Below are 18,866 nucleotides of genomic sequence, written 5' to 3'. Positions count from 1 at the left end.
CCTGTCCAAGATGGTGAAACCCCATCTCTACTAAAAATACAAAAATTAGTCAGACATAGTGGTGCACGCCTGTAATCCCAGCTACTCGGGAAGCTGAGGCTTGAGAATTGCTTGAACCCAGGAGGCGGAGGTTGCAGTGAGCCAAGATTGCACCACTGCATTCCAGCCTGGGTGACAGAGCGAGACTCTGCCTCAAACAAACAAACAAACAAACAAAGAACAACAAACACAAACAAACAAAAATAGATTAAACTTCTGTTAAATTCCCTGTGAAGCCCAGTTATTCTTTTTATTGGAAGAGATAACATTATACCAAGTGGCTGAAACATGAATACTATGCATAAAACTCACAGGTTCAGTTTTTTTTTTTTTTGAATAGGCAAAATGTTACATGTGGACTTAATGCTAACATTATCTGTAACAATATCAAGCTTTGACAAGAAACAAAAAAAGCGCATGCAAAATATTGTGTCAACACCTCTTAAAATGGGTAGTAATTTCTAGTAGTAATTTAGCAACTTACTTAGATGAGAGGGAGAAAAGCTCACCTTGCTAAAGTCAACAGTGCTGTTTTCTCTGCTAACATCATTTTTATTTTCAACACAGGTTGGAGCAGACTGAGGAGAAACAACCTGACCTGCTAAAAGAGATTGTTGTGACAGAATACAAACAATTACTTACATAGTTGTAGACATACTGAGTGAAATAGGCACTTCAATTAAACTAGACTAACAGGTTTCTTAATAAATTTATGATGTAAGAATGAAGGGTCAATATAAATAAATCTATATTAATACAAACATTCTTATTATCAGTTACAGGTAGAAATGGGAGAATTCAGTAAAAAATAAACCTATTTTCAGATAAAAACTCTAAAAGATTATTTTCAATAAGGATTATCTACAAAATATGTAAATGTTACCAGGATTTTGAAGCATCATTGATTTCTAGATTCCAACTAAAACTAATGGCGTATATAAAAAGACAAGATAGACATCTGTTAAGATGTAAGCTCGGCCTGAAGAATTTAAAATGTAAAGCATTAAAAAGGACGGATATTTATCTGAAAATTACACAGTATATTTTTAGGTTCTATTGCATCTAAAAAGCCAAACCAATGAAAAAAATTTCTTTGGCCATAACTCTTACAGTTTTCTATATAAGGGGTTTCAGTTAGAAATACCTTTATTTCACACAGAGGATATGATTTTATGCCTCTGACTATTCTATTATATAAGCATACTGGTACTAGTCTGTGATGTGAGAAAAGATAAAAACTTGAATTGTATTAGTTTTGCATTAACACTAAATTAAAACAAAATTATCTTGTAGTTCTTTTCCCTATTATAGGGAAGATGATGAGAATTAAGTGGATAGTAGCTCTGGGATGTGGCAATGGCTAGAAAAGGTTAAATTCCATCATTCACTAAATATGAAACATTGTTTGCAGTAAGTCATATGAAATTTGTTCATAGTTAGCAATGCAATGAAAATTAAACATCTCCCCATCTTTTTTTTTCTGTGAAATGAATAATGACAACTCAACTCTGAAGCCTTGCTCATATTTATGATAATAACTCAATGACTCAAAATACTGCTTTTATTCACGTCAGTTGTAGATGTTAAGAAATACTCTATCTGTCTGGCTCTTCTCTCTACCTACCTAAATCCCAATTTTATTCTAAATTCACCTTTAGTGTCATCTCTAATCACTTCAGTCTGTGACTGAAATTCTCTAAACTCCCAGTGTAAATGAAAAAACCCCCACAAAAACGCTTTCCCTTAAATTCTCTCCTGAAAACCCACTTATTCTTTGTTACCTAGAAATTACCAACTGTGGTTAAAAATACTAATTATTTACTTTCAAATATTACTATAAGTTTGCTTTTTGGACTAGTAAGCCTCTCAAGCAGGGGTCATTTATTAATAGGAATAATTTTATGGTTTAAAGTTGTTATAATGCCAGAAAGTAATAGGCTTAATATTCTTCTAGAACTTAAGGATTTCACTACTTTCATTAAAAAATGTAAAAGAATATATTTGGAGAAGATGAAAATAAAATGACTTTTTAAAATAAGTTCACCTCAAACCATGTTCACAAATTCTGAGTATAGCATATTCTAGGGAAATATATAAACTTCAGATAAATGTCACACAAGCTACATAAATTATTCTCATTCTCCCATTTCTAACCACAATGTGCAGCTATGACTGTGAACTGTTCATTAGCAGCCATTCAATTTACCATTCTCAAAATAATAACTGTAGTTTTAAAAAAATCTTTTACATAATGCATTTGTGCTACCAACAGATGTCTTCAATCACCAGTTTCACATCATTTCTCCATATTTTAATGAGTTAGAACATTAGATATATTTAAAACTAAATTTATTGAATGTTCTGTAAAATCGAGTGGTGAAACTCAAGTCATGGATAAATTAAATAAACACATATCTGCTTTCTTATAATAATTCATTTCGTGCGGTATAAATCTACATGGAAGAACAATTTTAGTTCTATCACCAAACACATACAAAACAAAAGTCAACCCAGTGCAAAGTCATTAACTTTGAAGAGATTAAATTTTGAATTGGATAGAAAATATGCGGAACTTAACATTTGAAGAAATTGAATACCTTATGTTTTCATTTGTATACTTTAAGCAGAGCATTTCATAAATTACCTTCAGCTCAGGTAGTATGTTTAAAATATTAATACTTGTATTTCTCCTTGTAAATAATTACAGTAATTAATAATTAATATTTTATGTAATAATTATAATAAGTAATATATTTTGAGATTGTTGTATGCTATTCTTGTTCTAAAACAAGAACAATTTTAGAAAATATTACTTTATAAGGTTGATAATGAAGAAGGGATTTAGAAACTATTTTTATAAATATTTTAAGTGATGTTGATAATGACCTAGTTGAGAGTTTAACTAGCAGCAGACACATCAGATGACAGTAAACTTCTTGCTAGTCCTAGATTCTAGGTATGTGTATAGAATGTATGCTAATATAAAAAGCCATAAAAACTACTAGCCTATGACATAGACATAAAGACCACAAATTGTATATCATTTATATTTCAGAGCAGTAGTTAAATGATAGGAGTTAATATTCATAATTAAATATATTTAATCACATCAAAAGTCCTGCGAAGTTCAAGTAGCACTTCAAATCTTGTTATTTCTTGTCTATTATTTCTAAAAATGTAAGTTAATTTGTTAAAGTTGAAACAATGTACATTAAATGTGTATATCCTCAAGGCAGTTTTCACCACTTGGTAGTATATAGAACGATGTATAGATACTATTTAAAAGTTAAGCTAACAAGTTTGATTTGGGTTATTTTGAAAAAATAGAAGTCTTTTAAAAAGCTTAACATTTTATTCGCTGTATATATAAAACCAATATTCAAGCATGAATTATAGTATATAGAACTAATTGAAACCTCATAAATTAAAAATGATTTTATAGTTCTATTATCAATTGTAATCATTGTTTAAATATATTTTTCTCTATGCCAGTTATTTAGTTTATGCCAATTATTACCATCTTTCAAAAGAAGATGATGGATTAAATTTCAAAATTAATTTCATTAACTGAAATACTATTACATAAGAAGAATCAATAAATTCAGATTTTGGAAGGGCATCTCTTATTTTCTTGCTGATGTCTAAGGCAATAATGGTTCACAGAATGACAATTTTCAGGTACAGAATTTTACCTTCAGCCAGAAGTAAAAATTTTCCTAATAGAATAACAAAGAATTTGCTAGGATATTTTTCCCTCACGGAAAAAAATTAGTATAAATTTAGGATTTAGCACTCATATATGTGTGGAAGCTTTATGAATGCTAATTGTATACTGCAATTTTTTAAAAGTGCTATACCACAGTACTTACAAACAAACGCTTTTTACCTGTTTCTTTATATTACCTTTGTCCACTGATCACTACCCATATTATTTCCTATAAATGAATGTCATTGCAATGTTCAATTATTTCTGTTTTTATAATACCTAGAAAATTTTGAGGCATGAGGATGACTATGAAAAAAAGACATCGAGTAATCTTATTATATTCACGGTAAGTTATTAAAAAACTGATGAAAAGTAGATATCACTAAAGTTAACTGGTATCTGTGACTATTTAAATGTAAATGGAAACATTTGAGAAACCTAATATCTCCTCTGCTATTTACTAAATACATTTTTATGACCTGTTAAGCTCAAGAGTTCTTCACCTTAAATCAAAATTTCTAATATTTGTTTGACATCTTACCAATTAAGATATATATTATATAGTATTCATATTAGCACCTGTTTGAATTACTTTTCTTTGAGTTACGAATTCATTTTTTTTCTCTGAGTCTTCATGTAGGGATCATATGTGTCAGATAAAAAGTTATTACAGACCATGAATTTTTCTAGGGCAAATTATAATAGATATGGGGCTAGCATAGGAGAAAACTGAGAGTATTTTGAGTAAATACTAACTAGAAAAATGAAGCTGTTTTTCTGCTTGTTACACCATAAATTTTTCACTAAGTGTATTGTGAGACTGGCAAAGTCATTTTCTTTATCATAAAGTTTCTTTATCATAAAGGAAGGAACATGAGATTACATCAAAAGTACTATTTCATGACTTTAATTAATAGCAGTATTATTAAAACACTTCATTATTGGAAAAAAAAGGTATATTCTCAAAAACCCTGTTGAGTATTATATTAACTCATTTGTCTTTAGCTATAGTTCTCTTCTTCTTTAAGTATGCACATATGTATTATAAAACAGCAGCTTAGCAACTTTTAAATTTATAGTTGGCCAAATTCGTATCAATAGAATATATTGCATAAATGTATCATTATTTTCTACTGCTTAATCCACTGTAAATCACGTGCACTAGAAGGAAACTGGGATGAAGACATGGAGGTACATTACTATTAACCTAGAGACCAAGCTGGTTTACACTACCTCAGAAACCTTCAACGCATTTAGAGTACCCAAAGGGTAGGAGATGAGGGAGGTACAGAGATGAGATGAGCCTGTTAGAGACAGACACAAGACAGAGCAAAATAAAGAAATATAAAGATGAATGACAAAGTTACATACATGTGTAACAATACATTTATTCATGGGAATAGAAAACATGAAGAAAGAAGGGCTAAATATTTAGAAAATGCTGATTAGGTGAGCTACACTTCAAAAACATGAGAAGTATGCAAACAATTAACCTCGGAGAAAAATTAGTATGCCTGAAAATAATTAATGCAATATAAGAAATAACAAATTCAAACACATCATACTAGAATTATGTTTGCTCTTAAAATCTAGTCTTGACATTCCAAAACTGTAATGACAATATAGCCTCTGGGCAGGCCCATCAGTTGTGTCAACAATGTCATCTTGATTTTCTTGGAGCGGTGGAAAATATCATATTTATTAAACAATGTTTAATTATTTAATATACACAAATCTTTTAATAAGTTTTCTTTCAAGCAATCTCAAGAATTATTATTCTAGCTTTATTTTTTCTTCAAAGGTAGAACATTATGAGGGATAAATTTTAAATCCTGGATATCTTATTTATGAGACCATTGTATTAAAAAAGCAAGAAAGCATATATATATCTAAACACGTAAAGACAGCATGCATCTGAAAATTAAAAGTACAGCATCTGTAGAAGAAGTAACTACAATGTAATAGGTCTGATTTCCAAAACCATAAATAAATATTATACACAATACATATGTGTACATTGCTTTAAGGGCTGAAATCTACCCAGGCCTAAAGGTGAACTTTATGTCCCAGGCTCCCAAATCTAACTGCTTTTCAGTAACCTATGGCGTTGAACAGTAGTTAGAGACTTTCTGCACTGTAACTCCTTTTGAGATCCTAAATAAAAGGTACAACTGGAAAGTATTCAGATTAGGAGAGACAAAAGATATGTGATGGAAAACGAACAGAGTTAGAAATTATTAGTAAAGGATAGAGCAGAATAAAGACATCCTATACTTAAGAAAACTAATAATCCCAAATTATCTTCAAAAATATAAAAATTATCATAAGGATAATAATATTTTATAATAGATTTATAATCCCAATGTCTCAAAAGGTAATTGAATACATGACCTAAATGATAAATACAGATACTGATAAAATTTGTCTTCTAGATCACTTAACACAAAAGTTTTATTTTTAGTTTTAGAAAATCTTTCTAATTCAAATAATTATTTTAATATTTTCCATATATTTATTTTGAGTGCTTTACCACCCATACCCTTTTCAGGGTACTAATGTCAAAGTAGATATTATTTTTCTATTATTTTTGCTGTTGTTTTGCCAAATGTAACTGTCACTTTTTATTGAAACATCAGAATCAGACATTTAATTCTCACAGTTTTGATGCTTAATGAAAAGTGAAAGTTAAACACAGCATGGTGGCATTTAAAATGCATGGTGAATCCATAGCATCCTTCACATTAGCCCTGAAGAGAATGCGGAATACCAAGAAAAAAATTATTCAAACGAGTGAACTAGTGTGTTTAGAGATGAGATTGACAAATTATCACAAATCACTAAAAAAGGAATGGACAAAGAATGGTAGACTTGGGAAGGAGAAGAGCAACGAAATGCACTATTTTATTAATCTAATCTTTAAAATGGGGAAGACCCGGTTTGAAATACAGTGTCTGAATGTTTAACCCCGGAGAGTACTAACAAGGTAACATGCTCAAGACACAAGTCAATTAAGGCAGTAGAAACTTTATTCTATATGACTCTTTCAGGTTTATCTACATAAGCTTCAATTTGTTTTTGAGATAATTTTAGCACATTAAACAAGAAACGGGGACTTATTTCTACCACTATGCTTAGGGAGGAAAATGTGTTCTGTTTTAAAGTTTCTGGAAAAATCTTTGCTCTATTTAATTTCTATTCTATAACCTTTTTTTAAAAAAAGTCAATCTTTTTGCATAATGGATTTTACTAAGGAGATTTTTTAAAATTAATAGTATTACCTTTACTTTTTTGATGTTTTGAAATCCTTTTGCATCTCTCTGAACTATTGCACAAAAATTTAAATCTTGATTGCATATTTAAAAGAGAATGTCCAATTTACATTTACGGCTATTAATTTCAATTTGTTTATATATCTAGAGTTTGTCAGGCTTTAGAGTTCATAAGTAGATTAAGAACCTTAGCAGTAAAGGTCTTTTGTACTTTTTTTCACTTTTGGGTAGGAGATTTACTTCTAAATTGGTGAAGTCTATACATATTTTCAGAATTCTCAACACACATAATTATGCAAAGTGTGTGAGGAAGCAAAACAGAGTCATAAGGAGGTGTTATAAGCTTAGGCTTAGAAAACCACTTCTGACAGCATACTCTACAACAATACTTAATTGGGTATATGAATCTTATTAGAAATGTTTCCAAGTTTTTATTGCCCTTACGTATGCCTCGAGAAGATTTGTATGTGTTCAGATAAAGGCTGATTGTACAGATGGTGACAGAATCACTTTAGAACCACTCAGATTCTGATTTTTGGGAAAACTAAACCATTTCCTAAATAAGACAAAAAGCAGGCTCTCAGAAAACCTTGTGACTATATGTAGATTTGTGATTCACAGTTATAATTCTAACATCTCTTCTTATGTTTAATAGAAGTTTAAAGCAGTAACAAACAGTGTGCCTAGATCTGCATATTACAATAAATCATTGCTCCAATAAATTCTGTAGTCTCTTGCCTGAAAAAAAATGCAATGAAATTATTGTTATAGTAAACATTATCTCCAATGAAATTTAAGGTATAAATTTTAACTAGTTCAAAATGCAAGATCCTTGCCTCTTTGAAGAAACATACCTCTTTCTTAAAGACATATATCTTATCTGATTTCTAGCAAAAGTTATGAAGGTAAAAGTTCATTTTTATAAAATCTGCATGCATTCTTAGGAAGTTAATTCTTGGGTATATTTTAATAAAGTTTTTGGAATCATGTAGACATAATCCCATAGCCAAAATTAGTAAATAACTGAGTCTATTTTAACACTACCATACCAAATAAATACTAGCATTATAAGCATAACAAAAGCACTGCATTTGTAATACATCTCTTAGAATATAAAAGCCTCAAGTTTTGTTATCTTATGTATCACATATTTTAAAGCAAATTGTGATTTAGAATATAAATATGTTTAAATATATGATTTGATTCAAAGCAAGTTATATCTCCTCAGAATGTTCAGTGGAATCTACAAACACAAGTTGGTATTTACCATAAAGTATTCATAATAATTTTATTGAACTTAAGTGTGCACATCTATAGACTCTTTTATGTAACAAAAATGACTTATATTCAGTCATTGAAAAGTCCTAAAAGTCAACTGAGTATTTCAAAAATGATTTTGTCATTAAGAACTGGTTCTACATTCTGAGACAAAATTACATCTAATCATCTTTATCTATTTAATAAAGCATTTACCCTATATTTTTATGTATATTTGATACAGTAGCATGAAAACTGATTAATATGAAGCAAATCTGAAGAAAACTAATTTTCATACATTTTATTTAAGGCATCTCTGAAGCTTTTGAAAATAAGGGTGAGATTACATGATATTTCACGCTGTCATTACATGTGCTTTCATCCATTCGTGGAAATCAGTCTTTCCAGTAAAGCATTTGAAAATACTTTTCATTAATTTTTATCTTTTAGAACTGGAAACTTTTTTTTTTTTGAGACAGAGTCTAGCTGTGTAGCCCAGGCTGGAGTGCAGTGGCGCGATCTCGGCTCACTGCAATCTCCGCCACCCGGGTTCACACCATTCTCCTGCCTCAGTCTCCCGAGTAGCTGGGACTACAGGCACCCACCACCACGCCCGGCTAATTTTTCTGTATTTTTAGTAGAGACGGGGTTTCACCGTGTTAGCCAGGATGGTCTCGATCTCCTGACCTCGTGATCCGCCTGCCTCGGCCTCCCAAAGTGCTGGGATTACAGGAGTGAGCCACTGCGCCCGGCCTAGAACTGGAAACTTTTAAAGCTTACAGAAGTTTAACAAATTCATATCATCTTCATGGTAACTTCATTTTCTTTCATGAGACTAATAGAAAGGATGGATGATAACAGCAGATTCCTAAGCAACTTCCTTATTGCAAATGATGAGGGGTTAAATAAACGCAAGGAGAGAACAAAAAATACAGGAAAGACAAAATAGTCTGAAGCATAAATCATAGTAAGTTGATTGCTAGGAAATAATGGTGGTCATCTATGTTGGTTTATGAAGATGGTAAGTGGGGTGGCTCCATGGATGTTGAAGATGCTGCATTACAAACAGCAATGAGCCCTTGAACCGGAATCAGCCATAATGTATGTAAAGCCACAAACAATGCACTGGCTGGTCTTTTCAATCATTTTCTCTAATGGAATTTGTTAACTATGAGCAACATGAAACCAATATCTTTTTTCCACAAACACTAGATGATGATCATGATTCCTTTAAACTAAAAGACCATCTATGGCGTAAGTCAAAGCCCTGCATTACATTTTTAAGCTACAGGACAGAGACTAGGACCTTATTTGGTATGCCACAGATGCTCTGTTTATGTTTTCTGCAGCCAAATCTAAAAGTTTTTTTTATTAAATATTAATTTTCTTTGCATTTTTTCCTGAACCTTTCAGGAAACTTAAGTTCTTTTCTAAAATTTTTACAATTTGATGCTTGATAATAAGAATATATACTCATGTGAAAAGAATTCTACAATAATCTGAATTTCAAAAAATCATTTTCAAATAAAACAAGTTTTAAAAGATTTAGAAGCACTTTGATATGTCAGAGACCTATAGTAGACATAAAGAGCACAATAAACAAACATTTACCATTTTTGTCCATGGAATTTGGTTCTGACTGTTTCTTGCCAATATCAGCAAAGGAACGAACAATGGGAATCCTGTTGGTGAGTTTTTTCTGATTCTGATGATGATGCTGTTTCATCAATGCCTCATGGACCCTGTGGCGTACATCTTCATTCAGCTGACCTGAGCTCACTTGTTGGTCAAGAACCATATCTGAAGAGAAAAGGCCGGAAGAAGATAAGCACAACTTTCCTCTAGAACGTGTGCCAGCCGTGAACCACTGAGTCCAAATATGCAAGCCCTAAACAATATTATTCATCTTGAAATAGAAATAACTTCTTTAAAAAATCTCTAAGCATGCTGTTATAAATGGAAATTTATCTTCCATTGTAGAAATGTTGAATAAGAAAGATTTGGGCAAATTTTCATTATAAACCATTCTATTTAAATATATAATTCTTATGAAGTATTATTTTTCAAATGGGAATAGTTGCATTGAGAAGAAAGTTCTTTATTTCTTTATTATCCACACTGATGGGAGGAATAGCTGTAGAGATAATATCAAAATTCATAATGTGTTTGAATTTGAAAATTCATAATGTGTTTGAATTCACAATTCATAATGTGTTTGAATTTGAAAATTGGTTTTATACTTATATTTTAATTTTTTTCCCATTTTCTAGTACAGACTAATTTCCTTGTTTCCCCATTAAGTGAACAAAAGTCTATCTGGGAAAATCTGATGCAAAGAGTCCTATGAAGTGATATAGTTACTGAATTTGGAGAGCAAACAATTCTGTTTCATATGGATAGAAAATCAGCCCTTTCTCAAACTTTGCTGGAAACACACTCCCTTGAGAATGTTAGATTAAAAAGATATTCTATACCTGCAAAACAAAGATTGGAAGGTGAGATTTCAGAAGTCTATAATTAAGCAGATTATTTACCATACATAGTATCAAAAATTTCAGTAAAATAGATAAGTAAAGGTATTTAAAGTTTCTTAGCGATATAAACATCACATCAATGGATGTTTGTGTAATTAATCTGCTTTCTGATTATCAAACATTAACTCTAATTGTTTTTTAGGCATTAACATCTTATGTAAAGCAGATTACAATGAGCTGCCTTCCACTGCCTTTTTGAGTACAATAAAGGTTTCAAAGTTAGCAGAATGCTCCCTTACCAACAATGTTTTCCTTCAGTGTGAAATGGAAATGAACTAGGAGACAGATTTGGGCCACTTTATGACATTCTAGCTAGACAACTTTGCAAAGTTGAATAACCTAAGTGTCCTTATTTGTAAAATGGAGATAATAATATCTATATCATATATTGGTGCCAAGACTAATGACATAAGACAACTTTGCAAAGTTGAATAACCTAAGTGTCCTTATTTGTAAAATGGAGATAATAATATCTATATCATATATTGGTGCCAAGACTAATGACATAAGGCACCTGATGCACTGATTGGAATATTGAGGCTATCAGTAAATATTTCCCAGAACAAGATTTTCTTTGTAATTTTCATAATGTAGATTATGGGTTCCTCGTTTGAAATTTGTGGTGATTTCAATATATTCATATTTTGTGACAGCTTATCAAGTAGAGACAAAGCTGGGCTTATCAATAGCAGAAAACCCAAATTAAACTACATAAAACAATTTTATTGGCTCACATAATAGAAAGATCAAAGTTAGGTTGGCTATAATTCTGCTTCTCTGTGATTTTGTTAACTTCCTCCTCCTCTAGGGTAAGCTTTAACCTCAGGCTGATTTTCCTTATGGTCATAAGGTGGCTTCCAGCAGCAACAAGGAAATATATATTTTTGTTCATATCCAGTGAGAAATATATTGTTTTTTTGTGACTTTCTCTTAGATGAGTTATTTTTCACCTGGCCAGGAAAAATTATCCTAAGTCTAACTGACATAGCCCTGCCCATCTTGAACCAATCACTGGCAAAGGAGATGGTATTCATATGACTGACAGGCTAATCGAGAACTGCGCTTCACTCTAGAGTTAATTCTCTAAACCAGAGATAGACAAGCTCTTTTTGTCCAGAGCCAGATAACAAATATTTTAGGCATTGTAGGCCATATGATCTCTGTCACAAATACTGAATTTTGCCTTTGTAGCAAGAAAGCAGCCACAGGCAACATGTACACAAATGAGCCTGGTTATGCTCCAATGAAACTTTTTTAAGGATGCTGAAACTTGAATTTCATATAATATTCACATCACAACATATTAACTTCTCTTTTATTATTTTTCAACCATTTAAAATATAATCACCATTCTTAGCTCAAATGCCCTACAAAATCAGGCAGTCGGCCATATGTGGCACGTGGGATATAGTGTGCTCTATCATTTTTGTGTTTACAATGGAAAGAGGTAGAAAGAATATTTGGAAGTCACCCATAATATATACCTGGAATGTTTGAAAGTCAGTCACTATAATTACCTCAAAGGTCCCTTCCAATTCTGAAAATGTGTGATACTATAGAATAATATTTAAATCTATTTTTCAGTTCTTTGGAGATCAGTAGTTATAATACCCCTGGGTTAATCTGAAATAAAGGAAATAATAAATTGTCAACGTATATGACATTACACTGAAACCTTGCTAAGATGGAAAAATGTATATAAAATATGCATATACTTCATAATGGAAGTTGTAAAGTAGGTTATTAGAATACCAATATGATATTATTGTAAAGCAGTTCCAAATATAAGCCATGATATGAATTCCCAGTTCAATATTCTAGTCAGAATCAAAAGTAATCACATAATAAACCCTACATATGTTTATGATTTTTAATTTCTATTAAAGCACAATGTTTCCAGGCTCGAACACTAAGAAAGCCATAGGTGACTATCTTCACAGTTTTTCAAAGATAAGATTTTTATTTGAAACAGTTATGTAAAGAAAAGTAAATATTAAAAAACACACTCATCTGTTCATTAGTTACAGAGAAATACACAGCAAACTTCTCCAAAGTATAACTGTATCAAATTATATCTACTTGTCTGGAAAAAATTACTCATTTTGCTTAAGAATATAATTTATACTAGGGTGACATTTAAGTACCAAAAGGAATCTGAATTAGTAATCACTTACATTGTTCTTTTCACCACTACAATACATATTAGTATTAACTTGAAAAGTGTGAAAGAATAACGGACCATAATGACTTTGGGTCCAGAGTGAAGTCCTGCAATCTCAGCAAGCTATTATGCCTACATAATACAGTCTATTCTGCCCCAGGATCTGGGTGATAAGAGAAAAGGCGCGGTGGCTCACGCCTGTAATCCCAGCACTTTGGGAGGCGGAGGCGGGCGGATCACGAGGTCAGGGGATAGACACCATCCTGGCTAACACGGTGAAACCCCGTCTCTACTAAAAATACAAAAAATCAGCCGGGCGTGGTGGCGGGCGCCTGTAGTCCCAGCTACTCGGGAGGTTGAGGCAGGGGAATGGCGTGAACCCGGGAGGCGGAGCTTGCAGTGAGCCGAGATTGCGCCACTGCACTCTCCAGCCTGGGAGACAAAGCAAGACTCCGCCTCAAAAAAAAAAAAAAAAAAAAAAAAAAAGAAAAGAAAAGAAAAGAAAAGAAAAAAAGGACAAATAGGTCACACTCTGCTAACACTAAGCAGACTCTAGAAAAACTAGTAGCACTTTGAGACCACCCTGGCCAACGTGCTGAATCCCCGTCTCTACTAAAATACAAAAAAATTAGCTGGGCATGGTGCCGTGTGCCTGTAGTCCCAGGTACTCAAGAGATTGAGGCAGGAGAATTGCTTGAACCCAGGAGGCGGAGGCTGCAGTGAGCTGAGATTGCACCACTGCACTCCAGCCTGGCGACAGAGCGAGACTTCGTCTAAAAAAAAAAAAGAAAAGAAAAGAAAAGAAAAACTGGTAGCACTTGTGGAAAAAGGCCTCATAAAAATGAAAAATTGTTTTTCATCCTATCAGATAACTATTTTATCATAATGTATCTTGAATGAAAGCCCCTAGAGGTTATGACATATTGCAGGTTCTATATAAATCTCTGCCTTTTTGAAGATCATCATATCAATGCTTTGAAAACCCATTGTCTTAACTTTAAAAGATATTGGGAGAGGTGGGGGGGAATATGATACGAAGTTCCTAAATTCTGTGTTTTGGTTGCCAGCACTAACAGGGATGTGTGTACTAAAGATGTAAACTGTAATAGAATACTTACTTTTCAGACCAAGGATTGTCACAGTATAGGCAGGTTAAAAAATATATGGTTATTCCTATACTCCCAACTCTACAGATTACATTCAGTGGAGCAAACTGTAGATTCTTCCTTCAATGAAAGATTTTAAACAACAAAGATTGTTTAAATGAGTTGGGAGCTATGATTGATAATCTGTCCATGGTACCAACTTTGGTTTGGTTTTAATTTCTTCCTAACTCTCATTGACAGAATTAGGTTAAAGTATACACACACTGCAGAGAGGATATTTCCATCATTAATCTTTATAATGCTTAATTTCAAAGAGATTAACATAGACCATAAAATTCCCGGTAATTTATATGAATATAATTCAGAAGCATATTCAATACAATTAATCTCCATATCAGAGTAAATTGTGGTAAGAAGATATATCTGGAGAATTTTGGATTTGAAAAGGTTAAGTAATATTTTGAAGGATAAAGTTTAAATTTATTGAGTTTCCTGAAACATTGGGAAACAGATATATTTTAAATTAACTTAGCCAAAAGAAAATCCTACTTTAATTATATCAGAAATTCTTGACAGATCTGCCAGATACAAATGGGATTTTCTGCTACTAAGTCTACAAAAATCTCTTAAGGAATTATCCGAGTCTGTTAAAAACATATCAAAACATTGATATAAAAATCCTTGATCATTACGAAACAATATCTGGGTCATATTCATCTAGTAGGAAATGTCTGAAAAACATCAATACTGTAAAGCCTGTGTATTCACAAAGTACTAGGGATTAGAACCCTTAAAGGTAAGCTCTTACACTTAGCATTTGTAAAACTGAAACTAGTGACTAATGTATGTGAATTATGGCTAACAGAGAAAAATCATGGTAAATAAGAGCTGAGGAAAAAGTTTCAGGGCTGATTGTTAATCACTATGGCCACAAATGATCATGAAACAGAATAAAACAAAAATTATGGTAGGGCACAGTGACTCATGCCTGTAATCCTAGCACTTTGGGAAGCTGAGGCAGGTGGATCAATTGAACCCAGGAGTTCAAGACCAGCCTGGGCAACATAGGAGATCCCATCCCCAAAAAGTATGATTATAGGTTAATAAAAAAATTATTTCTATTTCTGCAAAGGTCATCTTTGATAAAGAACTTTCTATTTATCTGTTTATGGTGAAATAGTCTCTTTCCTACTTTATACGTTGTTATGATAATAAAACATAATTATGTGGAAATACTTTGCAAAGTTAGAAGTCTTAAAAACGGAAAGCATGCTTATTTATTACAAACTTAGTAATGCCCCTCAATTTTTATAAAATGAAAATAGGAGAAGTAAAAAATAAGAAAATAATTACAAACTATAGAGAGAAAATATTTTAACGAGTTTATATTGAGGGGATAAATAAGTAACTTTTAAATTTAGTCAAATTATAGTTTTCAATGAGAGGAAATCTCTTCTTAGTAATGACAGTAAAGGAATCTAAAGTAATAATGATCAACACAAATATTTGTAATCATATTTTTCTTTGTGATGTTAGCATTAAACCACTGACACATTCTAAATGTCATTTTACAGGCTGTTCTACACTGAAAAATGGGACATTCAGGTTGGGCTACTTCAAAGTCAGAAAGATACACACTAATTAGAAGAGCAGAAAGAATACTAAAAAGCTATTTAGGGTATCAAGAAGTCAACTGAACTACTTTCATTGTAAGGGTAGACTTAGAGAATGTAATTTGCTTGAAAAGGCTAGATTTAACCCAGTTAACCTTCACATATTCTACAGAATTGAGCTTGGGAAACAGGGACAGAGTTAGGAAAAATTTGCATAATTTTGGACAATGAAAGTGAACGAAAGTGATAAAATGAAGTGTTTTAGTCAAATTACTGGGAGAAAATTTCTTCATAGGAATAACTTTCTGAGGAAAGCATTAGAAATTACATAATTTAAGAAATGTGAATCCTGGTAAAAGTATAAAGGGTATGTTCTGAGGCTAAGTTTGCCAGGTGGTAGAATGTGACAGTTTTGTTTCCCATTTCAAAATGTATTTGGATTAATCTATTTTTAAAGGTAGCGCCATCATCGATTTAAGCGGCAGAAATAAACCCCTTAGAGCAAGGCCTTTAACCTTTTAAATCTTAGGTTTTTTCTTTATTAAATAAGGATAACAATAATAATACTAAGAACCAGGTTTGAGCATTAAAAAGATAATTACAAACTTAAGAGCTTCCCATACTTGAAAGTACCGTGAAAAGCCCGCTGTTTCATTCCTAATTAAAATATAAAAATGTTTATTGGGTATTAGCAAGACCATATAATGTAAAGCTAAGAAACTGAGCTGGATAGCTAACTATTTCAGCATTCTTAGGGAGTTTGCTTATTTCTGAGTTAATCATTTTCTCTATTTTCTCTTGATTTAGTGCAGCTACAGTAGCCTGGATATTTCTGAAAATTATACATTTATGTTTAACTTTATAAAGTCTTTCAGGCTCTAGCTATGTAACTTAAAGAATAATCTCTTTATAGGTGTTACATGAAACAGAAGAGGACCGCTTATCTTTCCTGTTTGGGGCAGTGCAGTGTGTGTGTGTGTGTGTGTGTGTGTGTGTGTGTGTGTGTGTGTGCACGTGCACTGGCGTGTGTGTGTGTGTTTTAGTATTTTTGGAGTTTTTGCTTAATATTTCAAGCCAAAGTATCTTTCAGTACTTACTTTTCTTTTCACACATACTGCAATGCCTATCAGCACCAATGACTAAATCAATAATTTTTAAGGTGATAAATGTGCCATCAAAATTTGGGTGACATTCACTTCAAGACATTTCTTTTTCTTCAGACAGCAGTTGTAGTGTAATAGAAAAAACACTAGGCTTAAAGTCAGGGGCCCTTGGGTGAAATCTAGGCCATGACAATTTTAGAGTTTCTATTTTGTGATTGGAAAATGAGAATGACATCTACTTCATGGGGCTGTTCTGCAGATTAAAGTAGATATGTTATTTTTCTAATATATTATATATATGATTAAAAACACACATATAGTTTTTCATCTCTACAATATAATTAAGATACTAAGTTTTTTCACTTCACAAATACAAGTCATATGGAATGAATTTTATTTTTTCCCAAACTAATAACTTTTAAACTGCCTCTTTTCTTTGTTTGTGTTTTTAAAACCTCCATCAATTATTTCATTTATACTCTTTCAAAATTCATTTCTGTCTTTTTGTATTATTTTGTTTTTACTAAAATATGTTTGCCTTCTGGTCAAAAGATACAGGAGTTCTTTGACTCAATTTCTGTAATAATAACATTTCCTAAATATACCTGTCTGTATTATATCATTGAATTATAATACTAATCATTCATCAGGTTATAGTATTGAATTACAAAACGAATCCTAACTGTATCACTTGGCTTCCTCTGGAGTTCAAGGGTTTTAATTAAGTTTAAAATAAATGGCCGTACCTTTCTGTGTCCATTCTAAACCAACATTTTTCCATATATTGAAATTTTTTCAGTTGGTTATTTCATATGTTTGAATATTGAAAATAAGTATCTAGCTCTAAGGTTTTTTCCTTTAATTTTCTAATGGTGAGAGTCTAAATATGATAATGAAAATAAATGGTGAATGGGAATCAAGATATCTAGGTTCTTGTCCTAGACTTGGCACTGCCAAACTAGAGCATATTTCTCTGAGATTCAACTTCTTTTATCTCAAATAACAGGGTAAAAGAAAATGACTTTTAAGACCTTATGCAGTGATTATGAGAATTAGTTTTCCAAAGTTCATACGTATATTGAATTATAAGGAAAAGAGAGTAACAAAAAAGTAGCTGTACCTATAAAATACACTAAGGGGGAAAAGATATACCTGCAATTTCTTCTAAAGTGTTGGCATGCATGTCCAGCAACACAGTTCCATTCAGAATACAACTTCTCAATTCAAACAAGCTGTGCAATGAAAGAGTAGCCACATAAGGCTTGCTCCACCTTTCTCCTCCATCTTCCACATCTTCTTCAAACTTCAACCACCTATACAAACAAATATTATCAGCACAGTTTATATTATATTGTAGGTGAATGATCCTTTATCCCAAAAATAAAAGGTTGAAATAGAAAAATAGTCATATTGTGTCTTGGTTCATAGGTTTTGCAAGTATATAAAAGCTAGTCTAAGCCGTTTGGCTTATTTCATTTTAATTCCATTTAACTCATATTCTTTTTGCAATTAAAAAATAATTGAAAAAAAGGAAAACTCATGTTATTTTGTTAACTTGTCTAACTCTGAAGAAATATTTAAATATAATTGTTTAACCAGTGGTCAGAGCAAATCTTATGTAGCACTAATAAAGAGTGTATACTTCATGGAAAGTTAATGGTAATTGAAAAAGAAAATGAAAGAATACTTATTTTTCCTTAGTGGGAGGTCTTAAACCTGAATATTTTATTCTCTTGGTAATTTTCTTATAAGATCTTGAGGGAGGCTAGCATAATTTGGGGCCTGTTGCATAGGAAAAATCCTTGTTAGGCTTGCTTGGATGAAAGCTAGTGATAGCAGTCACTTCCTAAGGACTGAATATGTGAGAATTGAGCTCAGACCCCATCCCTGGGTGTTTCTGCCAGGATGGATAATCAGAGAAGAACCTTGATGTCATGATGTCAAATGGGAGACCACTGTCTTCTTGGACTGAAATGAATAGTAATACCTAGATTGTCTATAAGCAAGATAAATGGAACAGATAAAGAGAAACCAGTGATTTTATTGCTCTGGCACAAGCCACTTAATTCTTATCCGTT

General features: G+C 32.0%; 1 protein-coding gene across 8 annotated transcripts in view; it reads right to left on the bottom strand.

The window, feature by feature from the left end:
• Positions 1-18,866, bottom strand: part of SLC4A10 (solute carrier family 4 member 10) — a 360,081-nt gene that overhangs the window by 111,521 nt on the left and 229,694 nt on the right. For 4 of the 8 annotated variants that reach the window (XM_031008812.3, XM_004032704.5, XM_004032705.5 and 1 more), the window contains 3 exons: positions 17,941-18,101; positions 9,883-10,071; positions 549-640 (listed from right to left, as the gene is read on the bottom strand). In XM_031008812.3, coding sequence (XP_030864672.1) covers positions 549-640; positions 9,883-10,071; positions 17,941-18,101 — 442 coding nt within the window. The remainder of the gene's footprint in view (positions 1-548; positions 641-9,882; positions 10,072-17,940; positions 18,102-18,866) is intronic. The other 4 variants (XM_031008814.3, XM_031008813.3, XM_055379101.2 and 1 more) reach the window with 1 other exon arrangement.

Source organism: Gorilla gorilla, chromosome 11 (assembly GCF_029281585.2).
Source record: "Gorilla gorilla gorilla isolate KB3781 chromosome 11, NHGRI_mGorGor1-v2.1_pri, whole genome shotgun sequence".
Lineage (NCBI taxonomy): Eukaryota > Metazoa > Chordata > Mammalia > Primates > Hominidae > Gorilla > Gorilla gorilla.
This window is presented reverse-complemented; position numbering and strand designations above follow the sequence as displayed.